At 52.0% G+C, this 17,749-nt stretch overlaps 1 protein-coding gene across 7 annotated transcripts in view; it reads right to left on the bottom strand.

Annotated features, from left to right (window-relative positions):
* Positions 1-1,354: 1,354 nt before the first annotated feature.
* TBC1D2 (TBC1 domain family member 2) overlaps positions 1,355-17,749 on the bottom strand; it is a 50,365-nt gene continuing 33,970 nt past the window's right edge. For 3 of the 7 annotated variants that reach the window (XM_028108795.2, XM_028108793.2, XM_028108797.2), the window contains 7 exons: positions 15,012-15,122; positions 11,339-11,526; positions 9,763-10,239; positions 5,824-5,944; positions 3,623-3,808; positions 2,583-2,704; positions 1,355-1,897 (listed from right to left, as the gene is read on the bottom strand). In XM_028108795.2, the coding sequence (XP_027964596.2) occupies positions 1,690-1,897; positions 2,583-2,704; positions 3,623-3,808; positions 5,824-5,944; positions 9,763-10,239; positions 11,339-11,526; positions 15,012-15,122 (1,413 nt within the window). In that variant the 3' untranslated portion in view covers positions 1,355-1,689. Of the gene's footprint in view, positions 1,898-2,503; positions 2,705-3,622; positions 3,809-5,823; positions 5,967-9,762; positions 10,240-11,338; positions 11,527-15,011; positions 15,123-17,749 lie in introns of those variants that run through there. The other 4 variants (XR_015766851.1, XR_003610226.2, XM_028108796.2 and 1 more) reach the window with 3 other exon arrangements.

Raw genomic sequence — 17,749 nt, forward strand, 5'->3', positions numbered from 1 at the left:
GAGGAGGGAATTTGAATTTCAAGGCTGGAGCTGAAGGTCCAGCTCCGTCACCTTTCCTGGAGCCTTGGGCCTTTTCGAAGCCCTCTGGGTGACTTTTCTCCATATAAAGGCCACTCCCTGCCAGTGGTGGTGCTTTACTTTGTGCCAGGCACCAGCGTCATGTCCTTTAGCCCTCCTGGGAGCTCCAGGAGGCTGGCCCCCTTGTCTCCCCAATGATGCCTTTAGGGGTGCAGAACCCAGCCTGCTGGGGGTGCAGCTAGGACCCCTGCAGGCTGCCATCATGCCTCACAGATGCCATTTAGTGGTGAAAGGAATTCAGCAGATGTAAAAGTTTGGCAAAAATGAGGAAGGTCGTCAAGACCCTATGTGGAGTGCTCACGGCAGACCCGGGGCCCTGGGGCCAGCCAGCAGCGCCTGTCACGTGGGAGGAAAGAACTCTGAACGTCTCTTCCCCAGAGCTGTGTAGGGGGCACAGTGTCGGGGAACTGGGTACCTGGGTGTCAACCCCTCAAAGTTTACACTCGTGGGAGAGCAGGCCAGTTCCCAGTGGCAGATGTGGCCTCCTTCCCAGCCCTGGACGGGAACCTCAGATCAGAGAGGGAAGTCTCCGTGCCTGAATCCTGCACCCCTAGTCCTGCCTACCAAAGACTACCCAGCGCGAGCCTGTACCAACACAGTCAAAGGTTCGCTGAGAAATGAGCGACCAAAATCACTTATGTAGCCTTGACCCCCTGCATGGGGGGGAGCGGGGGCGGGGGTCTCTGACTGCTGAGGAAGGGCCCGGAAGAGCCCAGAAGAACTGAAACTGAGCTCCTGCACACAGTGGGTGCCAGAAGAGCCAGCCCTGACTTGGCGACAGGCAGTAGCTACGTCCCTCTCACCACCTTTTCCTCACCCTCCAGCCACCCATTTTTCAGAGAGGAGGGGACTCTTCTTGCCTGGGCCCATGAGGCTGGCAGAGCGAGATCAGGCGTTGGGCGCCTGACCCAGGGCTCTCTTGGTGTGGGCAGGGGTTTTCCTCGGAACCCCTTCCCCCCAAACGGGCTGTGAATGGAAAGGTGGGCATAGGTGCAAGGCTCAGGAAACAGGCCTCAGTAGAGGGGAGCTGGGCCCGGGACAGAAGCAGAACCAGCACTGGAGAGGCGCTGTGGCCCAGGAAGACACACCCCAAATGCACAGGGCCCTCGCTCCTCGGGAAACCAGGAGGGCGGCGGGCCCTGCAGAGACGCCCACAGAAGCAGAACCCAGGGATGTCCCAGGCTGGGAAGGCCCTAGTGGTGGGACACCCTGGAGTCCTGGGCTGACCCAGGAGCAGTTGGTTACTGGGAATCATTCAAGTTCCAAAGCTTGTCAACTATTTCCAATATTTACATTGTTTTATACAGATAAAACTTAAAGAATGTTCAGGTTACCCAATAAGCCAGCATTCTTGCTTGTCTGTTTGCTGAAGTGCTCTGTGGGAGAAGTGAGAAAGGGGTGGCATCCCTGGGTATGTGCTCATGAGTCCCAACCAAGAGCTTCACAGCAGACAATGTTCTGATGGGGAGACTGAGGCCCAGAGAGGGGAGGGACTTGCCCAGCGACACGCGGTGCTGTGGCTCACGGGCTGGACCACCGTTCCACGGCCATCCTCCCAGAGGCCTGACAGCCAAAGGGGAGAAAGAGCTTTGGGGAGGGCAGGTGGCCAAGTCAGGCGTCCCCCTCCCCCTCGTCCTCACTGGTGCAACCCTCTGGCACCGCTGGGCCTTGGGAGTTCCGAGTCTCCAAGTACTCAGCCTTCAGCTGCTCCAGCTCGTGCAGCTCAGCCTGCAGCCGCTCCCGGTGGGCCATCCGCAACTGCTGCAGCTGCTTCATAGGGAAGGGGTTCATGTCGTTGAAGGCGATGTTCATCAGCTTCCTGGGGGGAGAGCACAGTTAGCTCAAAGCCAGGGCCCCGCTGGGTCTACATTCACTGGGCCTTCCAGGGCACCCTGCCATTCATTCTGTCCATGTGGCTGAGGCCCTGGCCCCTGCCCATGGGCAGTTCACCTTCCAGGAAGGAAACAGTGAATAAGAAGACAACTTCCACCCAAAGTGATGTATACTGAGGCAGGAAGAAGCTTAGGGCTATGGGAGCTCTAACTCTGTAGGAAAGGTTTATCATGGAAGGCTTCTTGGAAGAGGTGACATGTGAGCAGAGTTTTGAAGAATGAGTACGGTTGGCCAGGCAAAGATGGCAGTGGTGGAGGTGACAGGGAGGCATTCTAAGTAGAAGAAACTGCAAGGCCAAAATCCCAGAGGTTGGTGTTGAGCTAGGAACTCAAATAATTATTTGGCAGAATGACAGGGCATGGGTGTTAGGGGCAGGAAAAGGTGGGAAAGAAACAAAATTGCATGGGGGCCTTGAATACCACGGTAAGGGGCAGACAGACCACTGGGGCAGTGGAATATTCCTAAAGATTTCTAAGCTATAATGGAGGATCAGCATCACTAACAAATCTCCACTCAGCAAACACCTGCCTACCCTCTGCTATGTGTCCTGGGGCATGTGTGGGTGGTGGGAGTGCTGGCCAGGCAGGGTAGGGGCAGAAGTGGGTTCTCACTGGCTGTTGCAAATGGTCTTGGTGAAGAAGCGCAGGTACTGGTAGATCTCCAGGCCATCCTGCAGTCTCAGGATCGCCTCCTCGTTGTACTTGAAAATGGCCAAGGCATAGCGGAATACCACCTGGGGGGCAAAGTGGGGGCTCAGGTGGGGCATGGGGGGCCGGGGCAGGTAATCCCTAGGGGAAGGAAAACCCCCACAGGCACCCAACTGCTGTTCCAGCTCTATCCCACCCACTCCTCCTGCTTTGGTGATCTTGAAATAAATCCCAGACAGCATGTCAGTAAATCTGTGAATCCTTCAGCAGGTTTGGTGTTGGACTCCCTGCTGCCTCCCGGACAGGCTGCAGAGGTTGACAGCTTGAGTGTGGGGAGGCCGAGGGGCAGAGGCAGACGGGGAAACCCCAGGGGGAGGGAGCACAGTGTGGAACCTGGGCATGGGGACTGAGTCCTGGCTCTGTCCTCACTTGTCCCGGGGCCCTGGGTGAGGTGCTACCGTGTTGGACCTAATGAGGGTAATACTGTTTACATGAGGCATCAGCAGGAATCAAACGGAATAACAGATCCGAAGGTGCTCTGCAAACTGTGGAACGTTATCAACCAGCATGGGGAAACTGGGGCAGAGGTCACAGAGAGGTCTGCCCGGGGTCTCCTAGAAAGGCAAGGGGCAAAGGGGGACCACACACCCATGTGCCAGCCTCCCAATATGGGGCTCAGTCCAAACAGGAGGAAGAGAAGGAGGGGCCCAGGTGACTGGATGGGCAGCGGAGGGAATAGGGATGGGCTTCCCGGATCACGGTCATGCCTCTTCCCTAGGGAAAGGAAATCCCCCCAACTTTAAGACACATCTTCAGAGGCAGAACCACCCCTTCTCCTTAACCTGTGCCAAGCACTTTAGTTTACAAAGCCATGCTCCCACAAGAGGTCCTCAAAGCCCTGATGCGGGAGCACTGTCTTCCCATTCTCCAGGGGCAGAAGTGAGACCCAGAGGGCTGCAGGGCCTTGCTCGGGACTGTCCTGCTCACCCCTGGCGGTGCCCTACCTTGGTACCCTCATAGAGGAAGGCGTCCCAGACCCGGAGAAGGATGTTGCTGATGAGACTGTCCGCAAAGACCACGAGGAACCAGTTGAAGGTGATGAAGGAGAGATCCACATGGTGCTGCCCCAGGTGAGCCATCAACCTGGGCAGCTTCTCCAAGAGGAGGTCCTGGAGCACCCGCTGGTCCACCTGGGAGCCAGGGAGAGAGGGCTTGTCAGCCACCACCCTAAAGAAGGGGCTGCCTCCCTCCCTGCCTGTCCTTCCCACCCAGCCCGTCCCGAATCGCCCCCCCAACCCCCCCACTCCTGGCCCCGGGGAACACGCAGTGCCTGGAGGAGCTGAAGCCTCCCATGGCCAGGAGACGGCACAGGCCAGCTGTCTTCTGGGCTGGAGCACTGGGCTCTGGTGCGGAGGCCTCTGTAGGCTAAGTTCTTAGCCAGTGGTGTTTTGGCCCATTTGGCCTCCTGAACCCGAAGCCAAGCAGGAGTTCAGACTTGTATCGGCCGACACCATGGCCACTTCTCTACATCCACTTTGGACCTGACATAAAAGATGCTCAGTGCCTCCAGCTCAAGACTGAGGGTAATTCACTGAGCCTGAGATGTTACCGAACCTGCTGAAGGATTCACAGATTTACTGACATGATGTCTGGGATTTATTTCAAGATCACCAAAGCAGGAGGAGTGGGTGGGATAGAGATGGAACAGCAGTTGGGCACCTGTGTTGATAATTCAAACTAGGTGATAGATACATGGAGGTTCATATACTATTTTCTCTGTTTTTTTGTACATTCAAAATTTTCTATATTAAAACTGAGGAGAAAAGCCTCCAACAACCCCAGAACAATACACTGGTTTTACAACACACCTCAGTTTAGGAGATGTTAAAGCATGACAATAAAATATGGAACATTTCCCAGCCTGCCTTGCAGTGAGGGGTGCCATGTGACACAGTTCTGACCAATAAGGTGTAAGCAGCACCTGCTGGGTGGGAGAGCTGTGGGAGGCGGACCCAGCCCCTGCCTTACACCCTCTGCTTTTTCCAGCCTCGACCACGGCCACAGTGCCGGAGGTGGTTCGGCTGTCCTGTGACCAAGAGCAGGGGGTTGACAGCAATATGTGAGGGATGGCAGAGCAGAGAGCTTAAGGGGACTTCAGCTTTGTCATTCTCTGGGAAAAATGAGCCGCCCCTTGAGCCACTGTGAGGTTGGGCCGCCCTTCCTGATTCATCACCTATTCCCTGACGACTCCTCAGTCTCGATCTCTGGCCCTGACCTCCCTCCTTCACATGGGACACCCACTTGTCTGCTGACCTCCCCGCCCAGGTGGGTGTCCCACAGGAGGAATCAGTGTTGGGCATTCATGATAGGAAAGGAGAGGAACAGGGTGGGTGGGCAGGAAATGACTTGGCAGGTTTGGGGTGGGAAGTGAGAAAGTCCCCTCCAGATGGCCTCTCTGCATAAAGCAGACAGCACGGATGCACCAGGAGCCGGATGAGGGGTGAAGCAAGAGAGGAGATGGGAGGTCAGAAATGGTTTTTCGTGTACATCGGTCATCAAGCCCAAGAAGAAGTACTCCCATCCCAAAGCAGACAACCAAAGGTTCAGAGAGGGGATGCCACAAAGTCATGCAGCTGGCTGGGGGAGGGGTGGGCTCTGGACCTAGCTGTGCCTGACTCTAGGGCTGGCCGGGGCTCAGAGTGAGAGGGGGCGAGGCGGTAAGAGTGCAGGCAGCTGTGCTTCTCCGGAGGCCGTGACCAGCGTGTGTGAAGACTCGTCCCCACCTCCCACGCTGAGTCCCACTTCCACCCACCTGACCTCTGTTTTGAAATTCTTTACTGGCAAAAAGCAAGAGATTCTAGATTTTCTTCTCCTTCCCTCCCCAAGAAACCATTTCTGAAAAGAATAAGACCAAAACCAAACAAACGAACAACACCCCCCCCACACCACCATTTCTCATGACATAGTGTCACCACTGGAATAACAACAATCTACCCCATGGGCCGGGCCCCCACACCTCTAAAGGCCATCAGCTCACCAGAACTTCCCAGGAGTCCCAGGGAGAGGTTACTGGCCCCTTGTACAGAGGGAGAAATGGAGGCCTGAGAGCTTCCTGATTCTTCTGAGATTCACTGGCTTGAAGGAACCACTCAAGGGGCACCACCCTGCATGGCCCCTAAGTCCCGTCTGTCCCTGCCCTGCTCACCTGGGATGACATCAGCGTCTTGCTGTAGTAATCAGCGGGCATGATGGTCTCCACAATAGCCACCAGACACCAGAAGGCGCTCTCCTCCTCCTCCAGGACCAGCAGAGCGATGGCCGCCAGTCTGGAATGGGAGGAAAGGAGGCCTGGGGTGATATGTAGAAGCTGCAGCCAGGCAGAGGGTGGCAGAGGTAGATCCCTGGCTCCCAACCCTACTCCCTAAAACCAGGCTGTGTTCCAGCACCTGAGGTGAGATGAACATGCTTTGGGGGAGGACTACAGAGGAGATTTCTGAGCAATGGGGAGAACTGAATCTCTAGGGAAGGGCTCTGGGGATCCCGTTGCCCAGGTATGAATTCTGCATCTGCTGCTTCCTGGCTGGATGATCCTGGGCAAGTTCCTAAACTTCTCTGTGGCTCAACCTCCTCATAATAATCACAGAACTACTATGAGGATGAATGAAGTTAACACAAGATAAATGCCCAGCACAGTACCTGACATGTAGTGAGTATTTAATGAATGTTAGCTATCTTCATCTTAATATCCATAGGCTTTGAGACCTTGACAAGTGTGCTAACCTCTCTGAGCCTTACTTTCATCATCTGTGAAGTGGGATTAACAATCTCCACCTCCCAGGGCTGTGTTGCATTTTGAGCGAGAAGGCAGACCTACAGTGCCTTGCTAACTATCTGGCATACAGCAGGTGCTCACTACACAGAATTCTTTCTCTCCTTTGCTTCCTGAACTCCCCCCAAAGTTATCACGAGGCTCTAATGAGATCATGGTAAGAAAGGAAAAAACCCACAGTGTTGAGTAGGGATGTTGGCCTAGAAGTATTGTTTTCTCTGCTTCTCCTATCTTTCCTGGCAGGTCTCACCCATGGTCAATCCAGGAATACATTTCCCAAAATGCAGTGGTATCTAAAGATGCTAGGTGAACACAAGGTCCCAAATACAAAAATGTTTGGGAAATGCTACATACTCTAGCCCCCTCTTATTTATTTTTTAAAAGATTTTATTTATTTATTTGACAGAGACAACAGCGGGAGAGGAAACACAAGCAGGGGGAGTGGGAGAGGGAGAAGCAGGCTTCCCGTGGAGCAGGGAGACCGATGCAGGGCTGGATCCCAGGACCCCGGGATCATGACCTGAGCCGAAGGCAGACACCTAATGACTGACTGGGTGCCACCCAGGCACCCCTCTAGCCCCCTTTTAGAGGCTGATGATATACAACATCTTACTAAAAGCCTCTGCAGAAATTCTGCAGTAACTCTAACCCAAGGCTGTCCAGTGGAGTTACGGAGCCCCTTTTGTACAGGGCACCCACTGAACACCCTTAGGGAGATGCCACCTTATAGTATTGTGAAGCCTCACACTCTTGATGGGCTTAAAGAACACATTTCACTGTCCATCTATTTATCCTTCTCTGGGCTCTTACTAGACTGGATTCATGATCTCCAACCTCTCCCGAGGTTCACACTGTTTAAAGAAAGAGGGTCAATTCTCAAAAGAAAAAAGAAACCCCTTTTCTCTCCCCAGTAGATTGGGAAGGAATTTCTTTCCACTCTAAAATATTTGTACAAACCCTCCTGAGTCTGAGCTGAGTGGACGAAAGGAAGAGTCACAGGTCTCTTGGGAAATAGGAAGCTCTCCCCTCTCAAAGCTGGGGAAGGGGGTCTTCTGAGGTCATTTAGTTCAGGGATAGCAAATGTGTGAAACACTGGCCACCACTCTCTTTTGCCTATGCCAGGGCAGACATAACTAGTGAATCATGACAACATTCCCTTTGTCTATGTCCGGGGCAGACATAACTAATTAATCATTGTGCTCTTTCCCGCTGACTCTGGAGGCTGCCTCAGTTACTCACAAGACAAGGCTCCAGGCAGGTTCTTCCTACTGGTAACCCTGGTCTAGATAAACTTATTGCAGATAGGAAGACCAAGTCCTGGAAAGCAGAAGTCACTTGCTCAGGGTCACACAGTTAGTTGGTGGCAGAGTGGAGATAGAACCCAGGGCTCCCAAAGTCCAGCCTGGTGTTCTCTCGACCCTACCCTATCCCACTGGAGCCTCAGGACGTGCTCGGTCCAGGAGCTGGCTGCTGGCACCAGCACAGATTTCTGCACACATTGCAAGGTCAGTAGTGAGAGTCTGCTGGTACCAACTAGGGCTTACCAACTGCTCAGGGCTGCAGCCAGACTCCAACCTAAGGCATTCAGGCTCAAGTGGGTCTGCAAAGGAGGTAGCGTGGTGATGTGGGAAAGAAAGAGCTACTTCTAATGCCCTCCACTTATATTTTAAAGATTATTGGCTTTAAAGTTTTTGCCCTAAATTAGCACTGTATCATTACTATGATATCTGTCACCCTCTAAACAGACTGATTTGTTGCACGGAAGCAGGGTCTGTCTTGACACCATGCACGCAGTGCTACCGGCTGCCATTAGGTGGCGGTGCTCAGACAAGTGAAAGGGGCCCGCAGGGTGGGGTTGAAGGGCCCCACTCTCTACACGTGAAGGGGCTCTTCCCATTACAAGTAACTTTCGATTTTAAGCAATAATATGAATATTTGCCTAAACGTCAATTATCAGTAAAAAAAGAAAGAAAGAAAAAAGCACTCAGAGAAAGAGTTAAAGAAATACTCCTGGGTGTCACCTCCCTCTTTCCATCTGTTTTTCCTATATATCCCCCCACAGCATTTGTGCTGCCTTTTTCCACACAGGGAGAAGCTTCTTTCCTTCTGGGAGGTTTATCTCAAGACCCTTCCCACTATAGGATTTCCCCTTGTCCCCCCTTAGATTAGCTGTGCTGTAGTTTAACTCTGAATTTCCAGTAACTGAACATGTATATATGCTCAATTTCACCCAATTTAGGCTGGAAGTCAGTATCAAAAATCTCTACCCTTAGGAATCATTCAAATTTGAGTAGGGACTCCCTGAATGCTTATTCTGTGTTAAATAAATGTCACACACCACCTACTAGGGGGAGAGAGCAGAATGTCTTATGTAAATTTTGCTTGAGTATATGTGTATTTAAACTTAAGTGAGTCAAAACTTGCTTTGGGGAATATCTGAAATTATGTAACCTCTATCGAGATAGCTGGGGGGCATCCATGAGAGTCCTGAGGTAGTGGAGAGGGCAGCCCTAGCAGGTCACCCCATCTCACCTCCACCCCCAATCCCCTCTGTCCTGCTATTAGACCAGAAGCAGAAATGAATCCAGGCTGGGCCAATCACATTCCTTCCTTTGGGAATTTCGGCCTGGGACATGAGAGTGTCAACAAGTGGGAAGATTTGCTGAAAAGGTTCCAGACTCAGGGACTGAGGTCTCCATTCTGACAGCCTCGAGGGTCCTAAATGTCCAAGGAATGACGGACAGAGGCTGGTCTGCTGGAAAAAGGAAGCAGACATGTAGAATGAGAGAGGCCAGAGATGGTGCGGCCCCACAGGGGGGCTGCAGAGCAGGACCGTGGTGCTGCCCAGCCTCAGGGACTGTCCCCATGGCACCCCTGGGGTTGTGTAGTGCTGTGGCCCTGCTGGAGAGAGGAGATGCCTCGGTTTCTAATGACCATCTGGCCTTGTCCTCTATTTTCTTTTCCTGGCTTTTATGAACCTCTCTTGTGGCATTTACCAATTCTCTTTTTCTCGGGCTCCCTTGATGGGTTTTGTTTAAAGTAAATGATCCTTGACCCAGGCAGTTCTGCAATATGTGAGCTGAGCTGTGCACTACAAAATTCCAGGGGACCATTCACAAGGCTCTCTGTATGAGTGGTACCGCCCTGAGCACAAGTCAAAAGAGAGAACATAGCATGAGGAGCCCCCGCCCCATCTTGAACATGTCCATGTGGTTCCCATCTGTATGGTGGGAATCAAGCCTCCCAGACTCACCTCTCTAGGTTCTCGGGAGGCTCTAAAGAAACTTGTGCCCTCACTAGGGCTCTGATGCTTACCTGTTCAGGCCCTGGCAGTAGCCAATGGTGGGGTTCTGCCAGGAAAAGGCCAGTAGCACCCGGCGTAGCTTGTCGGGGAAGCTGGAGGTGGGACAGGTGAAGTGCTTGTTGTTGGGGAAGGTACGGTTCAGGTCCAGCTCAATCTGGCGGGTGGCAGGATGCTCGCGGACCTGGCCCCGGTTCAGCAGCTCCTGGTAGCAGCCGGGGCTCCGCAGATGCTGGACGCGGAGGTGGATCAGCCACCTCCAGACACGCGGCCGGTGCTCTCGGGGCACACCTGCCCGCAGCAGCTGCTTGAGCTCGACCGAGGGTGCAAGATCACCCAGAGCAGCCCAGCGCTCCCGCAGCGGCCGCTCCACGGCCTCATGGGCCAGCAGGTGATGGGAGTGCACCTCTAGTGCCTGGATCTTGGCCAGCAGCTTCAGGTCTTCCATCTCGTAGTTGGGCACCGTCAGGAAGCCATACTCATCATACTCACTGCCAGCAAAAGCCTACGTTAGCAGCACATTGTACAGCCCTTCCCTGGAAAAGGGGCAGGGCAGGGAGGGGGAGGGGGGACCCCAGGCAAAGTTCCTGCCTGGGCTTCACTGTGGGTTAGTCATGCAGCTTTGGGCAGGTCACGTCAGTTCTCTGAACTGCAGTTTGCTCTTCTTTACAATGGGTAGAGGAATTCCTGTTCTGCCTCATGAAGACCCATTGACCTCCTCTGTTGTAAAATGCTGGGGGCCTAGACAGTGCCTGGTGCCTCATAAGTGCATGGTAAGTGCGTTCAGTGCAAATATAAAGGACCCTCTTATTACTCCATGAAGCCTTAGGCTCAAGCAGTCGGCACTGCCAATATAGAATCCCACCTGCACAGAGAGTAAGCCCAAGGATGGATGGGGAGCAGGCAGCATCAGTGACAAGCAAGATGGGAGAACCAGAGGTCCAATCCAGATGGCCTTTTACTGATTCCACAGTTATTTGCCCTTACTGTGTGCTCTGCATGTGCTGTCTCATTTAGTCCTACTGATCCTGCAAAGCGGGGATCTTAGCCCACATCTGACAGAGGCTGAATATGTGGCCCAGAAAGGTAAAGTGACTTGTCCAAGGTCACATAGTGAGAGAGCCCAGTCTGGCTCCAAAGCCTCGGCTCCTTCCCCTGGGCCACCCAGCCTCCGGGGGCCTTTTGACCCAAGCCACAGCCCCTTCTGTTATATTTAACTGCCCATGTTCACTGTGCTCAGCAAGGACTTGGCTCAGGGAAGACAGCTGGCTTTCTCCCCTCCTCCCCCCTCTGACAAACATCTCGGGGAGGCAGCCTCGGGAAGTGAAAAAAATGGAGCTCTGGAGGCAGACCCAGGTCAGCTGCATGAATATGCTGCATGACCTTGGGCAAGGGGCGGCCTCCTCTGAGCCTGCATCACCTCAACTGTAATATGGGGCTCATCCCAAGCATGTGCTCATTTGTCTGAAGATACGAGAAAGTAAGGAATGTGCAGTGCTTGTACGCGGTCAGCAGGAGCCAGCACCAGGGGGGCTGGGGACCTTCAGGTCATGCAGACCAAGACCCACCCTCATTGGCTGTTGGGCTCACCTGATAGGGCTCAGCTCCACGCCATCAGCTGAGGCCTCCCCGGCTTCCCACTGTAGCGCCTCCTGGATAAGCTGCTTCAGCAGCTCTGAGCACTCAGTGGCCTCACCCCCCAAGGCCTCCTGTAGCCTCCGCAGCCCGGCCAGGTACTTGCTCTCCACCTGGCAGTTCTTGGCTTGGAGGTAGGCACACTGTGGAGGGAGGGGTGGGGCTGTCAGGCCAGCTGCTTGGGCTTGCCCCCGCCAGCCCCAGAGGCCTGAACAGCTATAGGCAGCAAAGTCCTTCTCCAACCTCATCTCCCATCCCCTTCCTACCCCCAGCCCGTCATCTAAGGGAAAGGAGACGGGCCCGAAACCCAAGGGTTTATAGCAAGGGGCTATATATATATATATATAGAAGAGGCTCCAGGCAAGAGAGCCAGGCAAGAGAGCCAGGCCCAGGTCTGCAGCCGGATTCAGAAGAAAGAGGGGAGAGGTGGGCCCGGGCAGTGCAGGTTCTTGCTGGGAACTGCAAGTCCCATCCTGCTTCAGCCACTGCTGGCTGGGGGACCTACGGCAAGTTACTTAGCCTCTCTGTGCCTTAGCTTCTTCATCTAAACAATGGAAATAATAGAGAGTCTGCCCCAGGACTCTGGTGAGGATTAGATGAGCGGATGTGGGTAAAGGCCCTCCCGGGGCACCTGGCCTAGAGCAGTTCTCTGTAGGTGGTAACACTGAGCAGCGCCCACGAGATGGCCACATGGCTCTGGCCACTGCCCCTGTGCCTTCTGCCTCGGCGATACTGGCTCTCTCCATTCCTCTGACACACCGCCTCTCTCCCACCGGCGTCCTTCCTGTGTACTCCCTGCCCCTGTCTTGACCTTCTGTATTTCTCTTTCCATAAGCCGGGTGTGGTGAGCAAGTCCGGTAATTTTCCTGGGCCCACTTTCCTTCTGTGGAAGCTGGACAGGAAGAATCGGCCTCAGCACATCACCATGCCCTCTGGGCCAGCCTGGCTCCTGTCTCATCCTCGGGTGGAAGAGTGCAAGCCTCCCGGCCAAGGCTGCCGCTGTGCTGCACTCTCCGAACGTTGGCTGAGCACCAACTCCAGGCCATCGGGTGAGCCTGCGCCCCTCCCCCTCCAGTTGGCTCCCACATCTACGTCCCTCTGCCACCTTCCCGAGTCCCCTCCCAGTACTCCTCTCAGGCACTTCTGTTACAGACTCCCAAGTCTCTGTGCTCCCCGGCCCACCTCCACAAGCCCACCGAGCCCCCAGCTTTCTCAAAACATAAGTCTGATTGAGGGCCTCCCCACTCAAAACCCTTCTACAACTCCCAGTTTCCTCAGAGAATGTCCCAAAGTTCCTCCCCTCCAGCCTCACATCTCCCTCCCCACCTTCCCCCACCTCTTGATCCACAGGTCTTGACTATGCTATCTCTTTTCTTGGAAGGCCTTTTTCTACTCTGTTTGCCTGGATAACACTAACTCACTTTTAGGACTCAGCTGAAGAAGGTACCCCCACCAGGAAGCCCTCCCTGACTTTCTTCCTCTCTTTGGGCCCCAAAGAATCCTGTGTGCCCAACTGCAGCTTGATTGTGTTTGACTCCCTCACTAGTCTGCGTGCACCCTCCTTGAAAAGTCTGAGAAGGCCTCTTGTTAGTTCTTCTTTAAATGTTCAGTTGAATTCACCAGTAAAGCAGGTCCAGGGCTTTTCTTTGTTGAGAGATTTCTGATTGCTAATTCAGTCTCCTTACTAGTTTTAGGTTTATTCAGATTTTTATTTCTTCATGATTTAGTCTTGGCAGGCTTTGTGTTTCTAGGGATTTATCCATTTCATTTGGTGATCCAATTTGCTGGTATACGATTGCTCATAGTACTCTTTTTTTTTTAGTTTTTTTTTTTTTAAAGATTTTATTTATTTATTTGACAGAGAGAGAGAGAGCACAGGTAGGCAGAGTGGCAGGCAGAGGGAGAGGGAGAAGCAGGCTCTCACCAAGCAGGGAGCCCGACATGGGGCTCAATCCCAAGACCCTGGGATCGTGACCTGAGCGGAAGGCAGACGCTTAACCGACTGAGCCACCCGGGCGCCCCTGTTCATAGTACTCTTACAATCCTTTTTATTTCTGCAGAATCAGTAGTAATGTGCCCCTTTCATTTCTGATTTTGAGTCCTCTCTCTTTCTTTCCTTAGTCCACCTAGCTTAAGGTTTGTCAGTTTTGATCCTCTTTTCAAAAAATCAACTTTGGTTTCATTGATTTTCTATTATTTTTCTGTTATCTATTTCATTGATTTCTGCTCTGATCTTTATTATTTCCTTCCATCAGCTAGTTTTGGGTTTAGTTCTTCTTTTTCTAGTTCTTCAGGTTTATCTTACTCCAAGTTTGTTGAGCTTCTTGGTTGCTTTTATTCATGTCTTCATCAAATTTGGGATGTTTTCGGCCTTTATTTCTTCTCATATTCTCTCTGCCCCTTTCTCTCTCTCTTCTTCTGGGACAACCATACTATAATGGGCATGTTGGTCTGCTTAATGGGGTCTCACAGATCACTTAGGCTCTGTTCACTTTTCTTCAAGCTTTTTTCTTTCTGTTTCTCAGACTGAATAATTTCCACTGTCCTATCTTCAAGTCCACTGATTCCTTCTGCCTGCTTGAATCTGCCTTTGAATCCCTCTGGTGAATCTTTCATTTCAGTTATTGTACTTTTCAGCTCCAGAAATTGTTTTTGGTGGGGGGTTTCTTTGTAGGTTTTCTAACTCTCTGATATTTCAGTTTTGTTCATACATTGCTTTCTTGACTCTCCACTTCTTCCTTTAGTTCTTTGAGCATCTTTAAGACAACTGTTTTAAAGTCTTTGTCTAGGGCGCCTGGATGGTTCAGTCGTTAAGCATCTGCCTTCGGCTCAGGTCACGATCCCAGGGTCCTGGGATCGAGCCCCACATCAGGCTCCCTGCTCAGCGGGAAGCCTGCTTCTCCCTCTCCCACTCCCCCTGCTTGTGTTCCCTCTCTCGCTGTGTCTCTGTCAAATAAATAAATAAAATCTTAAAAAAAAAAATAAAGTCTTTGTCTAGTATTACCCAGTACCATGTCTTTTTCAGGGGCAGTTTTCTATTGATTTATGTTTTTCCTTCAAATGGGTCATACTTTCATGTATCTTTGTATGCCCTGAGATTTTTTTTGTTGAAAACTGGACATCTGAACACTAGAAATCAGATTCTCCCAATTCGAGAAAAATTTGTTTTTGTTTTTTGATTGTTATAGGCTGTCTCTGTGCCAAGGGTAGCCTAAGATATAAACTTAAGCTCTCAAGTCTTTTCTGAGTCTTTCCCTGGATGTGCATGGACACTTTCTAATTTCCCCATATATGAAGCTGTTTTGGAATATCTAGTCTTTAATATCTGGCTCCCAAACAGGAGGGGAAAAAAAGAGAGAAATGAAGCGGGGAGGGGAAGAGTGGCAGCCCTTTGAATCCTCTGGAAGTTACTCTAGCTGGTAGGGGAGGTGCAGAGATGACTGCCAGCCTCCTCCTCTGCATTTCTGTGATCAAAAGCAGCAATCAGAGCACAGATGCCTGAGGCTGGAAAGGCAGCTCGTAAAGGGCAAGTCCAGAGGTAGTACAGGTGGTAAGGAGAGAGTGATACGGGGCAAGAAGGTGAGGACCTGAAGGGTGGCTGGGCAAGGAGATGGACTCTGCCTCTTACCTTCATCAGGAGGGCCCTTTCCTTTTCAGCCACCCTTCTCCAGATCTTTGTGACCTGGTGGATCTCGGAGTTGAGGAAGCGGTTCTGGGTCCGATATGCTTCCATGTCATCCTGGAGAAGAGAGCAAAGCATTTGATGAGTTGCACCATAAACATCTCCCTCATCCTCATCCTCAAATGAGCTGCCAATACTTTTTTCCTTTAGAAATTTCTAATAATGACAACAGAAGAGAAAGTCTAAAAGAAGTAGTATTACAGACAGCCCCCTTCACTAATCTTGATCCCAGCATGATACAATAGAGAGGGCGTCAAGCCTGGAGTTCAAGTTGTGGTTCTGACTTCCTGGCTGGGAGGTTTCACTGAACAACTCTGACCCTCTGTTTTCTCATCTGTAAAAGGGACAAATACTACTCCATTGGGCAGCTGGGAGATGACCTGAGGTAACATGTGTCATAACACTAAGTATGGAGACCAAAACAAACAAACATCCAAGTAGTGTTTGTTTTAAAAATAAACATGTTTTCACATATTTGCAATCATACTGAACAATTTTGAGGGAAAATTTTTTACTTAATATCACCTTGTAAATACAATGGCCCTTCAACAACACTGGGGTTAGGGGTGCTGAACCCCACCCCCGCTGCACAGTCGAAAATCTGTATATAACTTTTGACTATCCCCCCAAATTTAAATGCTAATCACCTACTGTTGACCGAAGCCTTCCTGAGAACAAAGAGCCAATTAGCACACATTTCATATGCTATGTGTAGTATATACTGTATTCTTACAATAAAGTAAGCTAGAGAAAAAAAATACTAAGAAAATCATAAAGAGAAAATACATTAACAGAACTATACCGTATTTATCAGAAAAAAACTGCCTGTAAGTGGATCCGTGCAGTTCAAACCCGTGTTGTTCAAGGGTCAACTGTACTCTATGTTACATAAGCTTCCCAACATTTTTAATGTCTGATGACTATTCTGTTGGGTGAATTTACTATACCTTAGTTATAATCCTTTCCCTGTTATTTTTTATTTGAGCCCTGAATGTTTTCGGTTGGTTGTGGTTTATGAATAATGCTGTCATGCGCATCTCTGCACCTAGAGTTTTCCTTTTGCAAGCTGTCCAGTGGACGGAGTGAGATCCTGCTGCTGGGGCATTAGAGGAGAAGCTGGCCAAGCACTGGGGAGGCTCAAGCAGAAGCTTGAGCCTCAAAAAGGAGCAACCACAGCACTGGCCCTCAACCTTCATTCCACTGGGATGGACATTCCAGAAGCAATGGACAATGCATGTTCACAGCTATACCTAGCAATTCCAGGACATTCACTAGCTGAAACTCAACCCCTTTTGCTCCCACTCAAGAAATGTACTGGGCTGTAAGTGCATGAGAGAGACACTATTGCAAGGCGTGACCTTGGATAGCCCTGATTTATCTGGAAATTAAGAGCATCATACCTGTGATGACTGTGGCACCTCATTATCAGGGATGGGTCTCGTGTACACAGCTCACAGGCCGTCTTGACCCTCCCGGGGTGGGCCTGCATCCTGGCCAAGATCCTTCCCAGCCCAGAAGCTCCAATTCAAACCCAGGGTCTGCTGCCTTCTGCCTAGATGGCTGATCCAGTGGGAGGGCCACATGCTCCCAGGGTTCCTTAGCTAGAAATAAAAGCCCCTGGCTGGCTTCAACACATGGCCTCTCACCACCCCACTGGGGCTGTCTGAGGTGTCTCCTGCCCTGGCCACCCCTGCTTCTGCATCCCTCACTGTGCCCGGGCTGCCAGGCTTCGTGTCCTCAGGCTGAGCTCGCTCTCTGCTCTCTCCACCCGGCCTGGACCCAGGTAGTTCCAACTCCCTAGCCTGGACTTCCTCTTACTTTCCCGCCATGTCTCCCTTAGGTCAAACTCTGGGCTCCCTTTTCTCAGAAATGCTGCCAGGGCGTACCAGCTGCTCTTCTGCACAAGCATCTGCCTGCTTCCTCTCTGCGGCCCCCATTTTCTTACCCTTAGGTGGAAGGGTGGTGAGCCTGGTGTGAACCCTCAGTTTGCAGCCCGAGGACCCACCACCTGTGGACATCAGGATTTTCTAGGCCCACTCCCCCTGCCCGTGATAGTCTTCCGTTTGGGTGTCTAGAGACTCACAGATTTATGAACACAGAAGCTGCGCAGGCCCCCTGCACCATCACCCTGTGCCCCGGCCCCGCGCTGAGTACATCATCCCACTCCATCTCCCCGGCAGCCCTGAAAGGAACTCAGATGCAGTCTCCGAGGCTCTGAAAGGACAAGTACGTTGTCTGAGGTCACACAGCTCTACGAGACCAGGGGTGACTGAGCCCAGATGTGTCTGATTCAAAAGCCACGTCCAACCACTGCACTTACAGCCTAGATCCTCCACAAGCTCTGCCCCCGCTGGCATCCACCTGGACGCCAAACGTCTAGTCCCACCCTTCAGCGGTTGTGCTCAGCAGTCTGGCTGGCTGCACGCAGGCCTGTCTGACCCCTCTGACCCTCGAGTACAGTAACACCACAGCAGAGACGCTGGCGCTGCCTAGTGGTCAGGGAGTGGGCCCAGGGCCCTGGGGCCCTGCTGCCTGGATAGAAATCCTGCCTTCACCACTGAGCCCAGCACGAGTTCCTCACCCTTTCTGGGCCTCCTCCCCTCACCTGGAAACCAGGAACAATAACAGTATGGCCTCAGGCACTCTGGGGAGGATGTGATTAGTCAATACATGCAAAAGGCTGA

The sequence above is a fragment of the Eumetopias jubatus genome, unplaced genomic scaffold (genome assembly GCF_037043125.1).
Source record: "Eumetopias jubatus isolate StellerSeaLion01/CBP00866 unplaced genomic scaffold, mEumJub1_p1.0 scaffold_15, whole genome shotgun sequence".
Classification (NCBI taxonomy): Eukaryota; Metazoa; Chordata; class Mammalia; order Carnivora; family Otariidae; genus Eumetopias; species Eumetopias jubatus.